Source organism: Cydia amplana, chromosome 8, assembly GCF_948474715.1.
Source record: "Cydia amplana chromosome 8, ilCydAmpl1.1, whole genome shotgun sequence".
In the NCBI taxonomy this organism is placed as follows: Eukaryota; Metazoa; Arthropoda; class Insecta; order Lepidoptera; family Tortricidae; genus Cydia; species Cydia amplana.
Window position 1 is genome coordinate 17,677,112 of NC_086076.1, and position 20,403 is coordinate 17,697,514.

Consider the following 20,403-nt stretch of genomic DNA (forward strand, 5'->3'; position numbering starts at 1 on the left):
TATTTTATGCAACCGTTGTTTAAAAGAGGTCAAAAAAGGCGAGTGGCGTGACTAACAATTTGAGGCGAAGCGGAAAATTGTTAATAAAGACGCCACGACTATTTTTTGACTGAGTTAAACAACGTTGCATACAAAACTTTTTCTACGACCAAGCACTTACTTTGAAATAATATTTTAATTCAAGAAGTAGCAAAAATGGAGGGTACGGGCGGGAAAAGAATGAATGACTGAATTAAGTTTAAAAAAAAGCGGCCAAGTGCGAGTCGGACTCGCCCATGAAGGGTTCCGTATTTAGGCGATTTATGACGTATAAAAAAAAAACTACTTACTAGATCTCGTTCAAACCAATTTTCGGTGGAAGTTTACATGGTAATGTACATCATATATTTTTTTTAGTTTTATCATTCTCTTATTTTAGAAGTTACAGGGGGGGGGGGACACACATTTTACCACTTTGGAAGTGTCTCTCGCGCAAACTATTCAGTTTAGAAAAAAATGATATTAGAAACCTCAATATCATTTTTGAAGACCTATCCATAGATACCCCACAAGTAAGGGTTTGATGAAAAAAAAATTTTTTGAGTTTCAGTTCGAAGTATGGATAACCCCAAAAATTTATTGTTTTTTTTTTTCTATTTTTGTGTGAAAATCTTAATGCGGTTCACAGAATACATCTACTTACCAAGTTTCAACAGTATAGTTCTTATAGTTTCGGAGAAAAGTGGCTGTGACATACGGACGGACAGACAGACGGACAGACAGACAGACATGACGAATCTATAAGGGTTCCGTTTTTTGCCATTTGGCTACGGAACCCTAAAAAACATGTCTATGGTTCACTTATTTGTCAGAGATGACATTTAAAATAAGGTTGGCAACAATATTTTTTAAGCTGTCATTACACGAAGTATCGTAAAATCGCCAAAAAGGTACTGCGTGTATGCACAAATTATTTTTTGGGGAATAGACTAAAGACTCGTCTTGAAAACTATAAGGTAGGGTTTGAAAGGTGTGTGCACGACCCTTTAAATGACAAATAAAAGTACGGGAGTAGAAAAAGTCATAAAATGTATTGTTTGCCCGCATTTTCATTAGTCATAATTCATTTGGTTCAGAAACGGGTGACTTTTCAGGATTGCCATAAAACAAACCTAATCTAACCTAGCCTATCTAAAGGATAACCTTACGAAAATCCTGAAGAGTTTAGGTTTCAGTTTTATGACTAATGATAATATATATGACAAACAATACATAATGACTTAAAATTTTATGGGAAACAAAGGGTACCCTACAAATATTAATAAATCGCTTAGTTTTTCTTCTTAACACTTACGACAGTCACGTATCAGGATACAAGTGCCATTCTTAGCTCTTTTCCTGTTGTAGCCGCACACGCATCGTGGTGGACTGCACACTATTCCGGTCGGACAACTTTGCGGCGAGTCTTTGGTTTTGGGACAGTTGTCCCCTTCGCATGGGACGGTGGGGCACGAGTCAAAAACTTCCCCAGAGCGGCATTTAGGCGGGGCTAAAATACAACATACAGGTCAAAGAAATGCACTAGTCGAAACAATTACACCAGAAATCGGTTTTCAGTTGAATTGGGTACTTGAGTACAGAAATCAGAGTAAATTGCACTGAATATGTAGGTACAAAAGGCTGCTGCTAATTTTAATATTAAAAAATCACAAAGCTCATAAAAAGTAATAATACACGGAGTAAGATGGAGATAGCAAGTAGCGTCCTTTTTTATTTTAACAAATTTGTGGTTGTACAAGTAAATACACGTGTGATGTAAAGTAAACAAGAATATACTGACTTTCGAACATTTTAAAGGACCCTAGGGCTAAAATGGCGGATGACATCCTATTTAACTTTTTTTTTTCAAACTCGAAGGGTAGGCACTAGGGTTTGCACGACGGATCCGAAATGTATGGGAAGATCCGCGGATCCGGATCCAGATCCGGATAATTTCATACATTGCGGATGCGGATTGCAAACCCTAGTAGGCACCGATACCTGTCATTGTGTTATAAGTTTACGAGAATTGGCATTTTTAGGTTATATATATATATATATTATATGGAGATGATAGGTGTCATCCTACTCTTCGAGTTTGAAAAATATTATAAGAAACTGCCATTCTGACCGTAAAATCCAGTGATCGGGCACAATTACAAAATGCCATGGCAAAAAAAGTATACATACGGCAATCCTTTTCTGGAATGCAAAGTCCTTTAGCATTCCTTAGGTAACCAGGCTTGCAACGACACCCGCAGGAGTCACACTTTCCCGGTTTTATGATAGGACAGTGGTAGATCTTGCCTTTGTCGGAGCAGTTCTGGCTTCCGCAATTATGGATGCATGGCTCGTAGTATTCATTCTGCCCAGGACATTTTTCTGTAAAAAAATAACGGTATTATATCGCAACTTCGAAACATGTTTGAAATTTTCATTACATTTCATGAAATTTTCATTACATCGAACGCGTTTTTTTTCTAAAACATGTTTTTTCTAAACTTTTGCAAAAGCATCCTGTAGAAGCTATTGGGTTAGGTAAGGTTAGGTTAGCCTGGCCCCTATTTCACCACGGTGACAGGTGCGACAATTGTCGACATCACTGTTACTGACGTCACAGGCCTCCATAGACTACGGTAACCGCTTACCATCGGACGGGCGGTGTGCTTGTTTGCCACCAACATACTCATTTTAAAAAAACTCCATTATATCTCCAATAAATATGTACTTATTTTACGAAGCTAATGACAATTGTCACAAGAAACACGACAATTGTCACGAAATTCCGACACAGAACTCATTTTCTGTCAAGAATTTCTATTAAATCGTGTGACAATTGTCGTCATCATCATCATATACTTCGAAAGAGAAATACCTGTTTTTTGCCGATGTAATAAAGTATTTTTAAATAATACAATGATGGTGGCAAACAGGAATACGGCTCGCCCAATGGTAAGCGGTAACCGTAGCTCATGGATGCCTGTGACGTCAGCAACAGTGACAGTAGTAGAATTGTCGCACCTGTCGCCATGGTGAAATAGGGGCCTGTGACCCTTCTAAAAATTCAATGGTTGTCAAAAATAACGCGTTCGAAAATAATGAAAATTTAGAAAATGAAACATCGGGCCAAAAAATTTTTCGGAATTGCGATTGGTAAACAAACATATATTATATATTCTCTGATTGTACATTTAATGTTCTAATGGCGCTGGCGACGCGCGGTCGGAGAAGGACCTAAACTCACTGCACCTTAAGTATGTTGTTTACTTACTTGGACATTCGTCCTTTGGCACGCATTTCCCAGTTACATCATTTCTTAAGTATCCATCTTTGCATACGCACCCCTTGACGCAAATAGGGTCTATGCAAATCTTAGGGTCGTTGATCTGGCTGCAGTTTTTAGGTCCACACCCGCCATTGGCACAAGGAGAATATACTTCGTTATCTTTGCAGGTTGGCGCTAAAAAAAACAATAATATCATAACTTCTATTATAATTTAAATTGCCTAATGAAACTCGTTAACACATCGTAAACATTGTTAAACAATTAAAAGAGTCGGTAACACTTACTGCAGTCTTCTTTCTTAACGCATTTTTTCTGGTTAGGGTCGTAAAAGAATCGATCCCTGCAATCGCAACCGTTGAGCTTACAAATCAATGGACAAACGACAGGAGGTTTTTGGCCAATCGAAGCGCATGTTTTGCCACAGTTAGTGCCACATCCAGATACTGCGTTTTTGTCTCCTCCACATGCTAAAATTGCAAACATATTTTTTAAGGATATGTTCCACGAGACAAGTCAAGAAAGGAGAGGAATAAGGCGGTTAAGAACAGGCACCAGGTTATTTTTCACGCACTATGTCCTCTAGCCGCCCATACGTCAAACCTTGCCAAGCAAAATGAAATTTTAATTTGTCAACACAAAGTTCAAATTAGAATGGAACAGGAGACCTTTTTATAGGTCTCTGGGCGGCTAGAGGATATAGCAAGATGTCTTATTTTTTTTCTTATATTAACCATGAAACTTTAAAACAGTAGTTAGAATGATTTTGATTCATTTTGTTTTGATACCTACATTTACAAGTTTTTATAGGGATACAAACACCCTTGTCGTTGCGAACATAGCCATCCTTGCACTTGCATCCCGGCTTGCATTTCTTATCACAGTTCAACGGGTAACCGAGCTCGGAACAATGTGTCGGCTTACAACTCGGAGAAGAACAGTCGTCGTATACCTCGTTCTTGCCGCATTTGGGCGGGTGTTCTGAAAAATCATACGATCATCATTCACTTACAGACGCGCAACGCCGTTAAACGCAAATTAAAAAGAAAATGTTGGCGATAGTACACGCTTGTGAACGGTTCCACCAATATGTAGTTGGCAGAAGTTACGTCACTATCTAAACTGACCACAAGCGGCTTGAGTCAATTTTTAAGAAACCGTTGTGTTTTGTCCAGGCGCGTCTACAGCTTGCTTCGCGTACAGAGATATGATGTAAACGTTCAATATACCTACCCCGGGGAAGTGAATGTACAGTCAACTGCAGTGAGAGGTGATCCCGCTGCAAACCTTCTATGCAGACAGGTCACCTCTCTCTGCAGCTGACTGTACATCGCAACACATTATCGCGCGCCGCGTTACCATACATACAAGCATAGCGCTTAAGTAGTGCAACTCTCACTCCATAGGCATTGCATACAAAAAAACATCAGTAACGAAACATGATAAAAATATGGAAAGACTGGTGGCAATCAAATTCAACAGGCGAAAAGAGATGGATTTACATATTGTAATACTTACGAGTTTTTGATAGTACCTTTTCAGGGCGTTTTTAAAGAAGACTAAATTTGCTACAATACGACACTAAAATTATCTTTGTAGATTTAATAGTTTCTGAGATACAGCCTTTCAAAAGTTTTGATTTTACTGAAATGGAATTCGTAGGCTAAGTGAGTGCAGTGAGTATGCACTTTTGTTTCAGCGATGCCGCTTGGCTAAGGTCAAACAAAACTGAAGCAAAGCAAAGCAAAGATTAGACCTGGGATCCAACCCTTTCCCCTCCCTTTTTGGGGGGTAGGCACGGTATGATCTCGTGGTTACCGCGCCAAATCAGCTTTGTTTGATCTTAGGAAAGTGCATTACTCACTGCACACACGAATTCAACAGCAAAACTTTATTTTTTGCAAATTTCGGGGGGCACCCCCCTTGAAGTCAAAATTTTGCGTCAAAAATTCGATTGGCTCCCCTTCCTAAATCAATCTGTGAGTCAAAAGGAGCAACTCTGCAAAAGGAAATTCCATCATCATCATTTGTCGTAAATCGCACTTTTTTGTCGTGTGCGCCAGGGACTAAAAGCGCCAATTCACGAAAAAAAAAATATACTTACTCACTAAACACGTACAACTAAAAACTAGGTAGGTAATTCTCAATTCATTGTCGGCGAGAAAAGGTTAACTAACCTTCGCTTCGCCGATGATAATTATAGTCCTATTTTCCTCGACGGCATCCGAGCTACATCAAGCCTTGATGAGTATGTCAACGACCAAAGTCATGAGTAACGAGACAAAACGTAGGATTGAGGTAAACGGAGAGCACTTTGCATATGTCCAAGAATATCTTTATTTAGGCCAAATAGTCTCTTTCCAGGCGCGACAAGAAAAAGAGGTCAACAGACGGATCGAGAACGCCTGGAAGAGCTAATGGGCCATGAAACATCTAATAAAAGGAGACCTACCTCTGTCACTTAAACGTAGGCTCATGGACATGTGCATACTTCCAGTCCTCACTTACGGAGCTCAGACTTGGTCTTTGACGGAAGCTCAGAAGTCGAAACTCAGGGTTTGCCAGAGAGCTATGGAGCGCAGCATAGATGGTGTGAAACTAAGGGATCGCATCTGGACCACCACGCTGCGCTCAAAAACTCAAATAAAAGATGTAGCTCGAAAAGCGGCAAAGTTAAAGTGGGACTGGGCTTGTCATGTCTGCCGCATGCCGAATGACTTGTGGTTGTGGGCCAAGATAACCACGGAGTGGGTGCCCCACGAGTCAAACCGCGGATCCGGCAGACCTCGTCGGCGATGGCGGGATAACTTGGACTCCTTTTTGAGCGACTGGCCAGATATAGCTCAAAATCGGGATGAATGGAAGAAGGGGGGAGGCCTTTGCCCAGCAATAGGATACAATAGGCTAACAATAATAAGGTAATTCTCAAAGTTTTTGTTTTTTTATGTACAAATTTGAGCAACAAAAAGGGGTATTAAAACGGTCGATTTTTCTTACCTCCTCCGCAACTGGGATCCGTCGTCGGTCCTGGCTTTATTACTGATGCCGATGCAATTGCCGATGCAGTTGCCGATCCAGTTGCCGATGCAGTTGCCGATGCAGTTGCCTCTGATCGTACAAACCAAATTCATAATTTTTTTTAAATTTTATGTACGACCAAGGACAAGGCTTGTCCAATACTGTCTTTACCATAAGGGCACACGGGGCCCGTGCCCAGGGCCTCCATCCTCAGGGGCCCAAAAGAACAGACAGTAACAGAATATTTGATTACCCAAACCCGTACCTAATAAATAAAAGATCATAGTAGAAAAATGTTAATTCGATTTCTTTACTTTCCAAATTCTTATGTGCCCAAGGGCCCCAGCATTTGATAACTCCAATAATGTCCTTTATTTTAGACTTAACGTTCCTTGACTCAGGCTACTCATACTCATATTTTATTGATGACTAGCGACCCGCCCCGGCTTCGCACGGCTTAACAAATTATACAAAAACCTTCCTCTTGAATCACTCTATCTATAAAAAAACCGCATCAAAATCCGTTGCGTAGTTTTAAAGATCTAAGCATACAGACAGACCGACAGACAGCAGGAAGTGACTTTGTTTTATACTATGTAGTGATATAAATTACAGGTCTGGCTTACATGACTAATCTATAATCTACATTATAGGTAGATAAATATATTAAATCTACAATACTTAATTAGCTAATAAGTACTCGTTTGACTTGATCTCTTAGTAGGCGGGGGAAGAAAAAATTTTGCTTGCATTAATTCGTACAGTCTCGAAAGCTTTTTCTAATCAATATTTAGGGTTTACAGATGCCCACGATACGATTATCTCGAGTACCGTAATTGAGCTCTTCATGAAATTAATGACCCTAGGGTCAATATCTAGAACACTATACAGACTAAGTAATACAGTCGGGATAATGTATCAATTATATGTCTTAAGTTAGTTCATGATTAATAACAAAGAAATCCCGAGAGTTTCCTGTGAGCTGTGTACAGTAGTAAGCTCAATCTATAGTTATTTTTTAAATAATCGATATAAATGTAACTTAAAAATTCCTACACAATTCGAAAATTTGATGATTAGGTCATAATATTAATCTCAATTGATATGGAAATTTGCACCACTCGGATACCGTGAGATCTATTTATTATGATTTTTTATTTTTTATTTTATGCTTAAAAAATATGTTTATTCATCCTACACTCGAAAATTTTATATTTCTACAATTATCTGTTTATTTAACACGTGTTATCAAAAAAATATTGGAATAATAACAAGTGCTTTGCGAGAAATCAAAACAAATAACAAATAACTTGAGACCAATACTTTTAAAATTGCTACGCTTAAAATAGCTACGTTCAAAAAGCCTAATGACAATACTTTGAAAGTCAATATCAAAAAAAAAAGTCACCTTTCTCACTTGTTTGACCCTGACATATCCCATCCATACAAGTGTCAAGAGTGACGTTCCTTCAAAAACGTCACTTTTGTCACTTGTTTGACACTGCCATAGCCCATCCATACATGTCAAAAGTGACGTTTCTTCAAAAACGTCACTTTTGTCACTTGTTTGACACTGACATAGCCCATCCATACAAGTGTCCAGAGTGACGTTTCTAAAAAACGTCACTTTTGTCACTTGTTTGACACTGCCATAGCCCATCCATACATGTCAAAAGTGACGTTTCTTCAAAAACGTCACTTTTGTCACTTGTTTGACACTGACATAGCCCATCCATACAAGTGTCAAGAGTAACGTTTCTAAAAAAAAACGTCACTTTAGTCACTTGTTTGACACTGACATATCCCATCCATACAAGTGTCAATAGTGACGTTTGTAAAAAACGTCACTTTTGTCACTTGTTTGACACCGACAATCCCATCCATACAAGTGTATTAGTGACGTTTCTTAAAAAAATTTCAGATTTCTCACTTGTTTGACCCTGACATATCCCATCCATACAAGTGTCAAGAGTGACGTTTCTTCAAAAACGTCACTTTTGTCACTTGTTTGACACTAACATAGCCCATCCATACATGTCAAAAGTGACGTTTCTTTAAAAAAAAGTCACTTTTGTCACTTTTTTGACACTGACATATCCCATCCATACAAGTGTCAAGAGCGACGTTTCTTAAAAAAACGTCACATTTTCACTTGTTTGACCCTGACATATCCAATCCATACATGTCAATAGTGACGTTTCATAAAAAACGTCCTTCTTGTCACTTGTTTGACACTGACATAGCCCATCCATATGTCAAAAGTGACGTTTCTTTAAAAAAAGTCACTTTTGTCACTGACATATCCCATCCATACAAGTGCCAAGAGTGACGTTCCTACAAAAACGTCACTTTTGTCACTTGTTTGACACTGACATAGCCCATCCATACAAGTGTCAAGAGTAACGTTTCTAAAAAAAAACGTCACTTTAGTCACTTGTTTGACACTGACATATCCCATCCATACAAGTGTCAATAGTGACGTTTCATAAAAAACGTCACTTTTGTCACTTGTTTGACACCGACAATCCCATCCATACAAGTGTCAATAGTGACGTTTCATAAAAAACGTCACTTTTGTCACTTGTTTGACACCGACAATCCCATCCATACAAGTGTAAGTGACGTTTCTTAAAAAACTTTCAGCTTTCTCACTTGTTTGACCCTGACATATCCCATCCATACAAGTGTCAAGAGTGACGTTTCTTAAAAACACGTCACCTTTCTCACTTGTTTGACCCTGACATATCCCATCCATACAAGTGTCAAGTGACGTTTCTAAAAAAAACGTCACTTTAGTCACTTGTTTGACACTGACATATCCCATCCATACAAGTGTCAAAAGTGACGTTTTTATTTGAAGAAACGTCACTTTTGACAGTTCATGTACGACCAAAAATCGTGATGTTAAATAAAATTATCAGTTTCGTACGGTAGTCCCCACGCTAGCCCAATGCGGTTGGGGACTTCACATACACCTTTGTATTTCTTCGCGGTACGGTAGACTTTTTAAACTTAGGTAAGCTAAACGTGGGACACATGTCGTTACAAGTTTCGCAATTTATACATTTTAAACTTAGGTCAACTGGACGTAGGAAAAAAGGTCGTTAGTATTTTCGTGTGACAAAAGTGACGTTTTTTATGAAACGCCACTATTGACACTTGTATGGATGGGATATATCAGTGTCAACAAGTGTCAAAAGTGACGATTCTTAAAAAAAAACGTCACTTTTGTCACTTGTTTGACACTGACATAGCCCATCCATACATGTCAAAAGTGACGTTTCTTTAAATAAAAAAGTCACTTTTGTCACTTGTTTGACACTGACATATCCCATCCTTACATGTCAAAAGTGACGTTTCTTTAAAAAAAGTCACTTTTGTCACTTGTTTGACACCGACATATCCCATCCATACAAGTGACGTTTCTTAAAAACAAACGTCACTTTTCTTACTTGTTTGACCCTGACATATCCCATCCATACAAGTGTCAAGAGTGACGTTTCTTCAAAAACGTCACTTTTGTCACTTGTTTGACACTGACATAGCCCATCCATACATGTCAAAAGTGACGTTTCTTTAAAAAAAAGTCACTTTTGTCACTTGTTTGACACTGACATATCCCATCCATACATGTAAAAGTGACGTTTCTTTAAAAAAAAAAATGTCACTTTTGTCACTTGTTTGACACCGATATATCCCATCCATACAAGTGTCAATAGTGGCGTTTCATAAAAAACGTCACTTTTGTCACTTGTTTGACACTGACATATCCCATCCATACAAGTGTCAAGAGTGACGTTTCTTCAAAAACGCCACTTTTGTCACTTGTTTGACACTGACATAGCCCATCCATACTTGTCAAAAGTGACGTTTCTTTAAAAAAAGTCACTTTTGTCACTTGTTTGACACTGACATATCCCATCCATACAAGTGTCAAGAGTGACGTTTCTTAAAAACACGTCACCTTTCTCACTTGTTTGACCCTAACATCCCATCCATACAAGTGTCAAGTGACGTTTCTAAAAAAAAACGTCACTTTAGTCACTTGTTTAACACTGACATATCCCATCCATACAAGTGTCAAAAGTGACGTTTTTATTTGAAGAAACGTCACTTTTGACAGTTCATGAAGGACCAAAAATCGTGATGTTAAATAAAATTATCAGTTTCGTACGGCAGTCCCCACGCTAGCCCAATGCGGATTGGGGACTTCACATACACCTTTGAATTTCTTCGCGGTACGGTAGACTTTTTAAACTTAGGTCAGCTAAACGTGGGACACATGTCGTTACAAGTTTCGCAATTTATACATTTTAAACTTAGGTCAACTGGACGTAGGAAAAAAGGTCGTTAGTATTTTCGTGCACTAGCAGACATTTAATTGCTGGTGACTGTACGCGTACGCTCGTATAAAACGCTACTCTGTAACCGCCCGAAGATACCTTCATCCTATCCAATCCGTTGCTTTGCGGCCGTGCGGCCTTGAGGTATCGCCATCGCTTCCCCTCCCGCCCCGCGCCGATCATTTAAATAATTTAACGATAGCCATTTTTACAATTGTGACAAAAGCTCATTGTATTAATAGGAGATTCTTTGACGTTGTGATAACATTAATTACAGGCTGTATGGTGCATTAAAAAAATATACTGTAGAATTAATGCGCGTGGGGTAAAATACGTTATAATTGTTTAAAAAATAGTAAAAATAAAATCCCCTGGTTTTTTATTTTATTAGATTGAGTAGAATAATTGGCGTAACAATATAGTGGAAAATCACCAAGTGTTTAATTAATGTTGTATTGTAATTATTTATTTCAAACATTTTTATTGCTCGTGACGTATGCACCACTAAAAAAGTGGTGCATATTTTACTTACAGTGTAAAATATTTAGTTATGCCTTTTGAACAAAAAATCGCTACTGTAGAATTTGATGTTTACATCTTTTTAAAAACTAAATTTTTAAAATTTTTTTTTCCAAAAATCTCAATATATTTTTTAGAGATTACTTTACACATACATTCACAAAATAGTGTTCTATTATATTCCAAACACAAATATACTGTAGGATATAATGTGATGCTCTCGAACAATTTAAAGTTTAGTAACCGGCCTATAGTTTGAATTGAGGCTTGTATCGCGTTTATGAATAGGGGGGGTAAGTAAATAGATAAATAGGTATCTGCTACCTAAAGTGCTGGAATTTCTGATATTATTATTATTTACACAATAGTAAATCTACATTGTTCCGAAGTTGTACCGACTTTTGTAAAATAATAATATTTTATATATTTTTTTAATTTATAGAATAACTCATATTAAACTTTAATATTAGAGAAAGGGAACGGAGAATCGAATCTAGATTCTAACTGTGCGGGAAAAGAAGAGTCCATAGTATGTATTGATTTTCTTATATTCCACAACTCTTCTCTTTCCGCACAGACGACTCTATATATAGGTACAGGTATTCAATATAGATTTACGATTTCTTTTCACTCCCTTGAGTGGTGAGTTCTGGGATAAAAAGTATCCTATGTCCTTTCCCGGAACTCAAAGTGTCTGATGTATACTAAATTTTAACTAAATCGGTTCAGCGGTTTAAGCGTGAAGAGGTAACAGACAGACAGAGATATATTAGTATGGATTAAAAGCTAGTGATTGCACAGTAAATATTTTAATAAAAACATCTTTAGATTGTATTTCGAACTATCGCCAACCTTGAACTGCACCTGTTTAAAACAGACAGTTAAAAAAAACACCGCATATCGTGTAAGTATTTAACTAATTAACCCGTGTTCGTTATTTTACGTCACCTTCGTAAGTGGGATTTTCTCCCCGCTACGCGAGGAAATATCTCACTTCCTGGCCAAGGCAAGACGTAAAACTTTAGACAAACCACGGGCGGTAATTCGTAAAGCTCCAGATCGCATATTTATGGCCCTCAACTTCGGTTCGGGCCACAAACACCTGCGATCTGGAGCATTCACGAATTCACCTCCCTAGGTATGTAATGTACTATTGTCCACGCCGTAGAAGAATCGGTACTAATTTTAATGTTTGACACTCGTGTGTCACAGTGTATTGCGAGTAATTAAGGTTGAATGTGGTAATTATCGAGTCAGTGCCCAGTACTGGTACATTTACGTTATAACGACACTGTTAAAAATATTAAAAATACTATCAAAAAAATAATGAAACTTACCATAATCGTCGCTTGAGAGAGCCACATGGAATGTAGCCACGCAGGCCACCAAAAACAGTGCCTTCCACATTGTTGCTTCGCAGTAACTGCGCCGAGGGTGCTTCAGGCTTTTATAACCTATATTATATGCACTTGTGTACACAATGCATTGTTATTGCAATCAATTAATTCATATGATATATAAGCCCACGCAATAAGTTTGTAAACGCATTCAAAACATACATATACATTGTAAATACATTTAACAAGTCTCAGACAATACACAATGTAAACTGTCGGCTAATGACGTACCTATTTTACGTAGATGAGGAGCACCGCTCCATTATGTATGTTATATTTTTTAAAATATGATCACATCATAGAGACATCTCGATAGTTCTGATTTAAACTTTCACGATTTTTACACATTATTAAATTATACAACGGGACTTAATCGCGTTAATAGTTTATGACCGATCTATAGCCAGATTCTATAGCTTGTCCGTAAAAATATATTTATGTGGTAGATATTTATACGTATTGCTAGCGAAGAGAGGCCTAAAATTATTAGTTTTTCTTTATTTTTACAAACAAATTTTGTTCCATTCGACAGAAGGATTATCGAATTTCAATATAAAATGAAAGACTGTCATTTTGTACCTAATAATGCCCGACTGGAATTTACAAAACTCGGGAAAATTTACATTAACATTACATTATAGATATTATCTATATTTTGATATGATATGATTTGCACTTAACTTCGCAGTAAAACAACGCATACCCGCTTTATGAGGGGTAGCCGCTTTAGGCTCTTCTCCTCTAAGCTAAGGTTTGTGAAGATAGGACCCTAACGTGGAGATGTCACTGTAACCAAGCTATTTGAAAAATACTATAACTGTCAACGGGCGTGTTTTAGAATTAAACATTCAGTTGTCGGTATAAAACTTTCAGTTGTCGGTTTACTGTCAGACATACTTGTACGTACACTCGTGTTATCAGACAAAGTGAATTTGCACTTTATTGTTTAGTGCACCCGGTGTCTAAAATGGCTTCAACTTCGACATTTAGTGCACGTACAGAACAACAGTATTGAAAACAACGCTGAGCTTAATATTGCAGTCCAGCGATGTGACAACATTTGAAACTGCTGAAATATAATGTCGGTACTTCTATATTGTGTTAAACTTTAGCTTTAGGTATATCAGATTTAACGTAGTATAATTACACTCAGACATTGCAAGTTGCAGAACATTCTCGAAACTTCCAAAAATTCTGGATTTTTTCATGAGAAAATTCTCATGCAAGTATCCACTTAGAAAGTTGCCTTTCTGATATGGGAGCATTACTCATTGTTCTTAACTGTTGACGATTGTTTCATTTATTATTTACGTCACTCATTGGCGTCTATTTCAAGTGACATAGAAATCGAAACTAGCTGTAATAGCTCTTAACTCTCAGATAATTACCTACAATGTTTATGGAACACCTACACACAAGTACCTATATTTTCACCCTTAGTTAGTTAAATGTTAAACCTTAGTTAAATGTATAAAAACTCGCACGACAGCCATATCTTCCATCCAAAATTCCGCGCGGCGCGCCATAACTTTTGTTTGTTTTTAATTTCTTGGCATTTTCCTCCTCTAGAAAGAATAAAATAAACTAGATGCCGTATCCCCTGCCATAATAAGTTTTAATTGTGAGCCCCGATAAGACTACGCGCACAAATTACGTCCATAAATTCCGCCGCATTTGCATGTGAACTGAGTGCATGTCTACTCCGGCCTTAATGGTTCAACTATTTAAATGTCTTCGTATCTTTATTCAATTTCATAACACATAGAGCAGAAGAGTTATGATTTAAAGTTCCTACGTTATGGCGCTCACGTATTTTTGGAGCGGAATTTTGATAATGCGCCGAGTAGTTCTGAGCCATAAGTATAGAGTGGAAGTCTGGAAACTTGAATTGAATATGACAAAATTGTCACGGCGGTGTTGGCATTTCTCTGCTTAATGTGGCGTTCGGATGTCAACTGCAGTGGTGTTGTTATTCCCGCCGTTGTCAATTTCCTTGATGAAATTAGTTGCGGAATGAACTTCATAATCGCGGCACTAATTCGGCGGTGAATAGGGGTCACAAACCCGGTTTCACCGAAATCGAAAAAACTGGAAAAACCGGGTTTTCAGTCAATTGCCAAAACCGGCTTTTGACTTTGATAAAACCGGCTTTTTCGAGGTTTTCGATTTTACATTTTTATAAACATAAATAGTTTAATTATTTTGATGAGCAACAGTTAATGCAGTTTGTTATTATATTTAGAACAACACAATACATTATACGAAGTTCGTATACGTATTATATAAAAGATTGCTTACTATTTTCACTAAATATCCCTTAATTTCCTGTACTACGTAGTTTAAATAACATTTTAGTAGGAACGCTCGTTGATCTCTAGTTAAAAATGTTGATTGTAGTAATTATAACAAAAGTCAATCTCGCGATATTTACCATGCCTATGTACAGTTTTCTTCTTCTTTGTTCCTTCAGGTTCCTTTGCGAAGTGTTGTTCCTATCTGGCCAGTCCATGATCGCCTTCCACATCAGATTTCTTATATCCTCAGCTGATGTAGTGGCCGCAACCAAACCAAATCCCTTCTAACTTACCTACCTCGTTTAGCGAGTTGAGTATTATCAGCGGTGTGTGTTTACTGAAAGAGGACTATGTCAACCCCGTTGTCACGTAATATTTTTCTCAGAGCCCGTACCATGAGTCATTGACAGTGTCAAAACTGACATAAACGCTTTCGAGAACGTAATTTACTTTCTATACATCTCGTTTGCACTACCTAATATGCGAGTACTAGCGAGATGCATAGAAAGTAAATTACGTTCTTGATGGCGTTTATGTCAGTGCCAAACTGATGGTAGCCGAGTAGCCGTACAGGCATTCCGTTTCAGAATTGCTGACCATGAGGTTAAAAACTTTAGTGATGGAATTTGATGGTCTTTGTAAAGATAGAGTAAATAGTAATGTCGTGGCAGACTGAATAATAAAGCATTGATCCTAAAAATACTTGCTAATTTTACAAATTATATGTAAAATCGAAATCACCGTAAAAACCGGAAACCCGGTTTTGCTGTTGCACAGAAACTGAAAAACCGGTTTTCTAAAATATGCACGGTTTTGTGACCCCTAGCGGTGAATATCATTCATGTCACCATCTTGACAGAGCTGTCGTGATCACTTGTAGTTAATGTATTTAGGTATGCATTATTGTCCTCATAATTCGGCGGTGAACATCATTCATGTCACCATCTTGACAGAGCTGTCGTGATCACTTGTAATGTAGGTATGCATTATTGGTCTCATCTTACTCACTGTCGTAATTTTTTGGTGTGTCTTTTTCGTTTTTCTGTGTGCTGTTGGCGTATGTGTCGCCACTAATTCGTCAAGTCAAATTTTCGCGTCCAATATTTTTCATGTCAATAAAATAAATATATTTTCTTTCCTCTTTCTTTTAATTTTATCCGGCCAAATATCAATTAAAATAGCTTGTATTAAAATCCCGAAAGAAAAAATTGAAATATCGATAAGATCAGCGTGCGCAAACCAAAGTTAAGTCTAGAAAGCTTCATCAGTTTCATTTGTAAAGCATTTGCGTACACAATGCACGGTAAATGGTACCAGCCAGTGCGGGCGCCGAGTTTTAAAAATCAATCACTCAAGTAGCTGGTACTGATTGAACGGATAACAAGAGCGTATTATGTGCACACTGCACACTGATCGATGGTCGAGGTTTTCGCTTGTTCATCCTGTGTTGTTATGACTAGTACTTAATTGTTATGCAACTTTTGTGATAAGTCGTCGTTGGGGTAGTGACCCTGCCTACGAACACTTGCACTGTGTGTGCTACCTATCAAAATAATTGCAGACTTGTCTTGGTCTAACTCTACCTTGGTTTTGATGCGCATATTTCTCTCTGGCTGTTACTGGTTTACTGAATAAGCCATACTTATTTAAAATAATCTATGCGACATAGTCGGAAAAGTGTCACGTAAATTTCTTTTATTTTCCATGCATTCCTGGTATCTTGTACCGTAATTAACGGCTGTCACGTGACCGTTTTTTACGCACAACTTTATGTAGATACACCCTCGCATTAATCATCATAACTTATTGTCGTACGTTCGTTTGCTGGATAGGTTATCCGACGTTTGGATGGAAATATTTGCTTTTGGGTCAAGCTTGATTTACGAGAATGGTTTTAATGTTAAAATTGTAAAACGAGGCATTTTTATGATCTTCGAGGGAGGAAAACTGTTTGTTTGTCTGTTCATTTCTTGGAAACTTTTTACATCCCTAATTTTACTAAGCATTACTTTAGAGCTATAAGTGAACACAACTTTGCTGTTATAAAAATAAGAGTGCTTTGCAACCATCTGCTAACTGTACTAAAATAACAGAAAAATAAGTATTTGTACTTATAGCCTAATTACTTATATCTATACGAATCTCTAAATACTCGAAATATCCGATACCTACATCGCAAATAGTCTCAAATTCTTGTCTATCCAACTATTTTATTATACCTTCCCAAAGAATAAGAGAGTATTTGTAGAATCTAAGTAGATAATGATACCCATTTACGTAATACGCATGTAAATGCATATACACCGCGTTCGCACAGTTTTACTTGAGACAACTTGATCTTAACGTAACTTTCAATTTTTTTGTAATATGAACTAAAATATAATATCTCATGTACCAACTAAAAAAAAAGTGACTGCCTTCCAGTGATCGAGGCCAGATTCGAACCGGCGTCTGTAGCCTTCGCGACTATCGCCATAAGCTCTACGCCACCCGGTCACGGCGGTACTCGTCTCAATTTCTCGAGTATATGTAACCCCTGAAAGATTAAGCACCTTATGCCCTCGAGTAACCGTGTAGTCCAGTATCTCCAGTATTCACTTTTTTAACTAGATATTTGTAAATACTCGTTCGATAGAACAGCATCTCGATTAAAGAGATCTCGGAGACAGCATCTATCGTCTTATGATTATATTAAATTCCGTAAACAGATCCTCACCCTATCTGTGCTCTAGATCAAGCCCGAATGCTTGTAAAATACTTATGCCACCATTTTGATCACAATATCAATTTCCGAATTCGACTAAAGGACCCTTCAGTATCGCTGCATAAAATATCCATTAGACCAAAACAGATCGTGTTCCCTCTTGACGGATTCTAACACATTTTGATGTCGGTTCGATTGCTGCTTTTATCTCTATTGATAAAATAAATTGTACATAAGTGAATCCTTTTAGCATTGCGTTTGTATGAGTAGGTACCTGATTGTTATACATATTTGTCTAGTATGTCAAAAATGTTTAAGTTTTAGGTAAATCGGGACACAGACTCGATAAAATGGTTTCCATGCGAATACTTACCATTGATATTAATCTATTTTACCCGACTACGGAAAGGTTTATGATTTTGGCAGGCTATACATGTAAGTTTGTATGTACGTGTGTTAGATGAATTAGGTAAATCAATCAATCGGATCGTCCTTATGATGCGGGTGATATAATTTAAAGATAAGTTTTTTTTTACGACTAAGGAGAGTTAAAGTTTTTCAAACCTTTTGCAAATAAATCTTTTATCCATAGGTAACCTGTTTCGAAAATCAAATAAATAGGTATCGGTAAAGACAAAATACATGCAAGCAGCATGCAAGGCGTTAACTTCATTTTATTCCTAAGCATCTTGTAGATTGGAACAGCGTTGAAATTGTTTCGGCATAAAGACCGTTGACAGCGCGCAGCTGCGCCGTGACAACGGTCGCGGAGACAGTCATCTATTACCGACTCACGCCCACCCTGTCACAGTGTCAGAGTGTGCCACAATCATCGGCCTAGCGGAGACGAGTATTGGTCTCCGATGAATCAATTTTAAGTGGATCTTTTCACAGCGGCCATGGAGAGAATCTCTGTTAGCGACACACGCCCACCCTGTTTATTGTGCCACAACACCAGGCTAGCGGAGACGAGTTTTGGTCTCCGATGAATCAATTTTAAGTGGATCTTTTCGCAATTGCCATGGAGAGAATCTGAGCATAGAAAAAAGCATTGGTTTCGGATGAAATAGTTTCTGGTGGATCTTTTCACAACGGTCGCGGATACATCATTACCGACTCGCAGTACTCGCACTCAGCCTGTTCAAAGTCACCAACCAGTAGCCTAGCGAAGCCGAGCATTGATTTCCAAGGAAACAATTCAAGGTTTATCTTTTCGTAGTGGTTGTGCAAGTCTTGGCTCAGTTGTTAGACCGGTGGGCTGGTATCCTGGAGTCGCGAGTTCCAATGTCACCCGAGACATTAAATTTTTTGTATTATCAAACACATCTTTGGTATTATCAAAGAACACATACCTACAGCAAGGGGAATTGAGAACCATCTTCGGTTAACCACACAATTCTTGCGGATACATTTACACAGGTTCTCTTGAGACGTACAATTGCATGTGGTTGGTAAGCGGAGGGAATACAGTCCCATGTTTACGATGATAAGTGGAGACTTCTCAGTTGTTAGAATAATTATTATTAACCATAGTAATAGGCTGTTCAAATGGCAGTTTTATTTAGTTACCTACTTGACAATCATCCGATCCGTCGAGTTATCGTTGATTTCACAGCAGTGATCAGGGATCAGCGTTCAGCGGGCGCAGCATTGGTTCCATTTTTATCGCCTGACACTATGCCCGTCACTTTCGCACTTACACACTTGTTAGAATGTGACAGGCATGGTGACAAGAGATAAAAATGCGACCGTGCTACCGCTACAGGTTGCACTAATGGCGATGAAAGTGACAATAATTATGAGAGTAGTAGAATTAGCTAGTGCGTTGTGATTCCGCCAATAGCTGCACATTTCACCATGCAACTCACGAACCGATTGAAAAAAACTAAGTTCTAAAACAGAGATACTAACTTTTTTGTCCCAAAGGAAACAACTTTGCGCAATTTTCTTCAATTGTAGATCATTCTGGAGTACTAGTTACTACTAAACAGTAATTTCAGACTGGTCGACTCACCAAAGTCGGCAAGAATGACTCCAATGTGAAAATGAAGGCGTTCTATGTGTTTAGTAGTAGTAGTAGTAGTAAACTCTTTATTGTACAAAAAGACATAATAACATACAAGTAGTGAGAAGTACAAAGGCGAACTTATCTCTATGAGGGATCTCTTCCAGTTAACCTTTGAGTAGATGAAAGGAGAGGAGAAAGTGAAAAGTGGGTGACGAATGCAGCAAATTGTACAACAAGGTACCAAAAAGATAAAGGATATAAATACATACAAAATTTATAGGAAAAACATACATATATTACACAAAAAGGAATGGGGAAAATACACTAAAAATTGGAAAGAATTAGAAAAATATAAAGCAACTATACAATAGAAATATTGACAAATTAAACAGCCAAATCAGATAACCATAGCTTCCTTAACCTCATAGCTCATAGCGTGTTTATCATAGGGAATTCCTTTAGCTCATTCCAATCACTACATAGTATAAAACAAAGTCGCTTCCCGCTGTATGTCCCTATGTATGATTAGATCTTTAAAACTACGCAACGGATTTTGATGCGGTTTATTTTAATAGATAGAGTTATTCAACAGGAAGGTTTTTATATAATTTGTTAACCCGCGCAAAGCCGGGGCGGGTCTCTAGTTAAGAATATAATCTTGTTCAAAACCTTATAGGTGCATCACAAGAACCATCCGTCTAGCTAGGTAATTGGAGGTCGATTACCATAATTCGATCAACGTTAATAGTCTATTAGCCGGGTGGCAGGGTTGATTGATTCAGCTGTCGTCCCATGTGTAGCTGTGACAGACCCTTAAAT

General features: G+C 37.8%; 1 protein-coding gene across 1 annotated transcript in view; it reads right to left on the bottom strand.

Annotated features, from left to right (window-relative positions):
• The window catches only part of LOC134650503 (zonadhesin-like), a 49,290-nt gene that overhangs the window by 19,593 nt on the left and 9,294 nt on the right, over positions 1–20,403 (bottom strand). Inside the window, exons 3-8 of the mRNA XM_063505460.1 lie at positions 6,299–6,409; positions 4,094–4,296; positions 3,574–3,771; positions 3,290–3,505; positions 2,209–2,400; positions 1,334–1,528 (exon numbers count right to left, since the gene is read on the bottom strand). Of these exons, the coding sequence (XP_063361530.1) occupies positions 1,334–1,528; positions 2,209–2,400; positions 3,290–3,505; positions 3,574–3,771; positions 4,094–4,296; positions 6,299–6,409 (1,115 nt within the window). The remainder of the gene's footprint in view (positions 1–1,333; positions 1,529–2,208; positions 2,401–3,289; positions 3,506–3,573; positions 3,772–4,093; positions 4,297–6,298; positions 6,410–20,403) is intronic.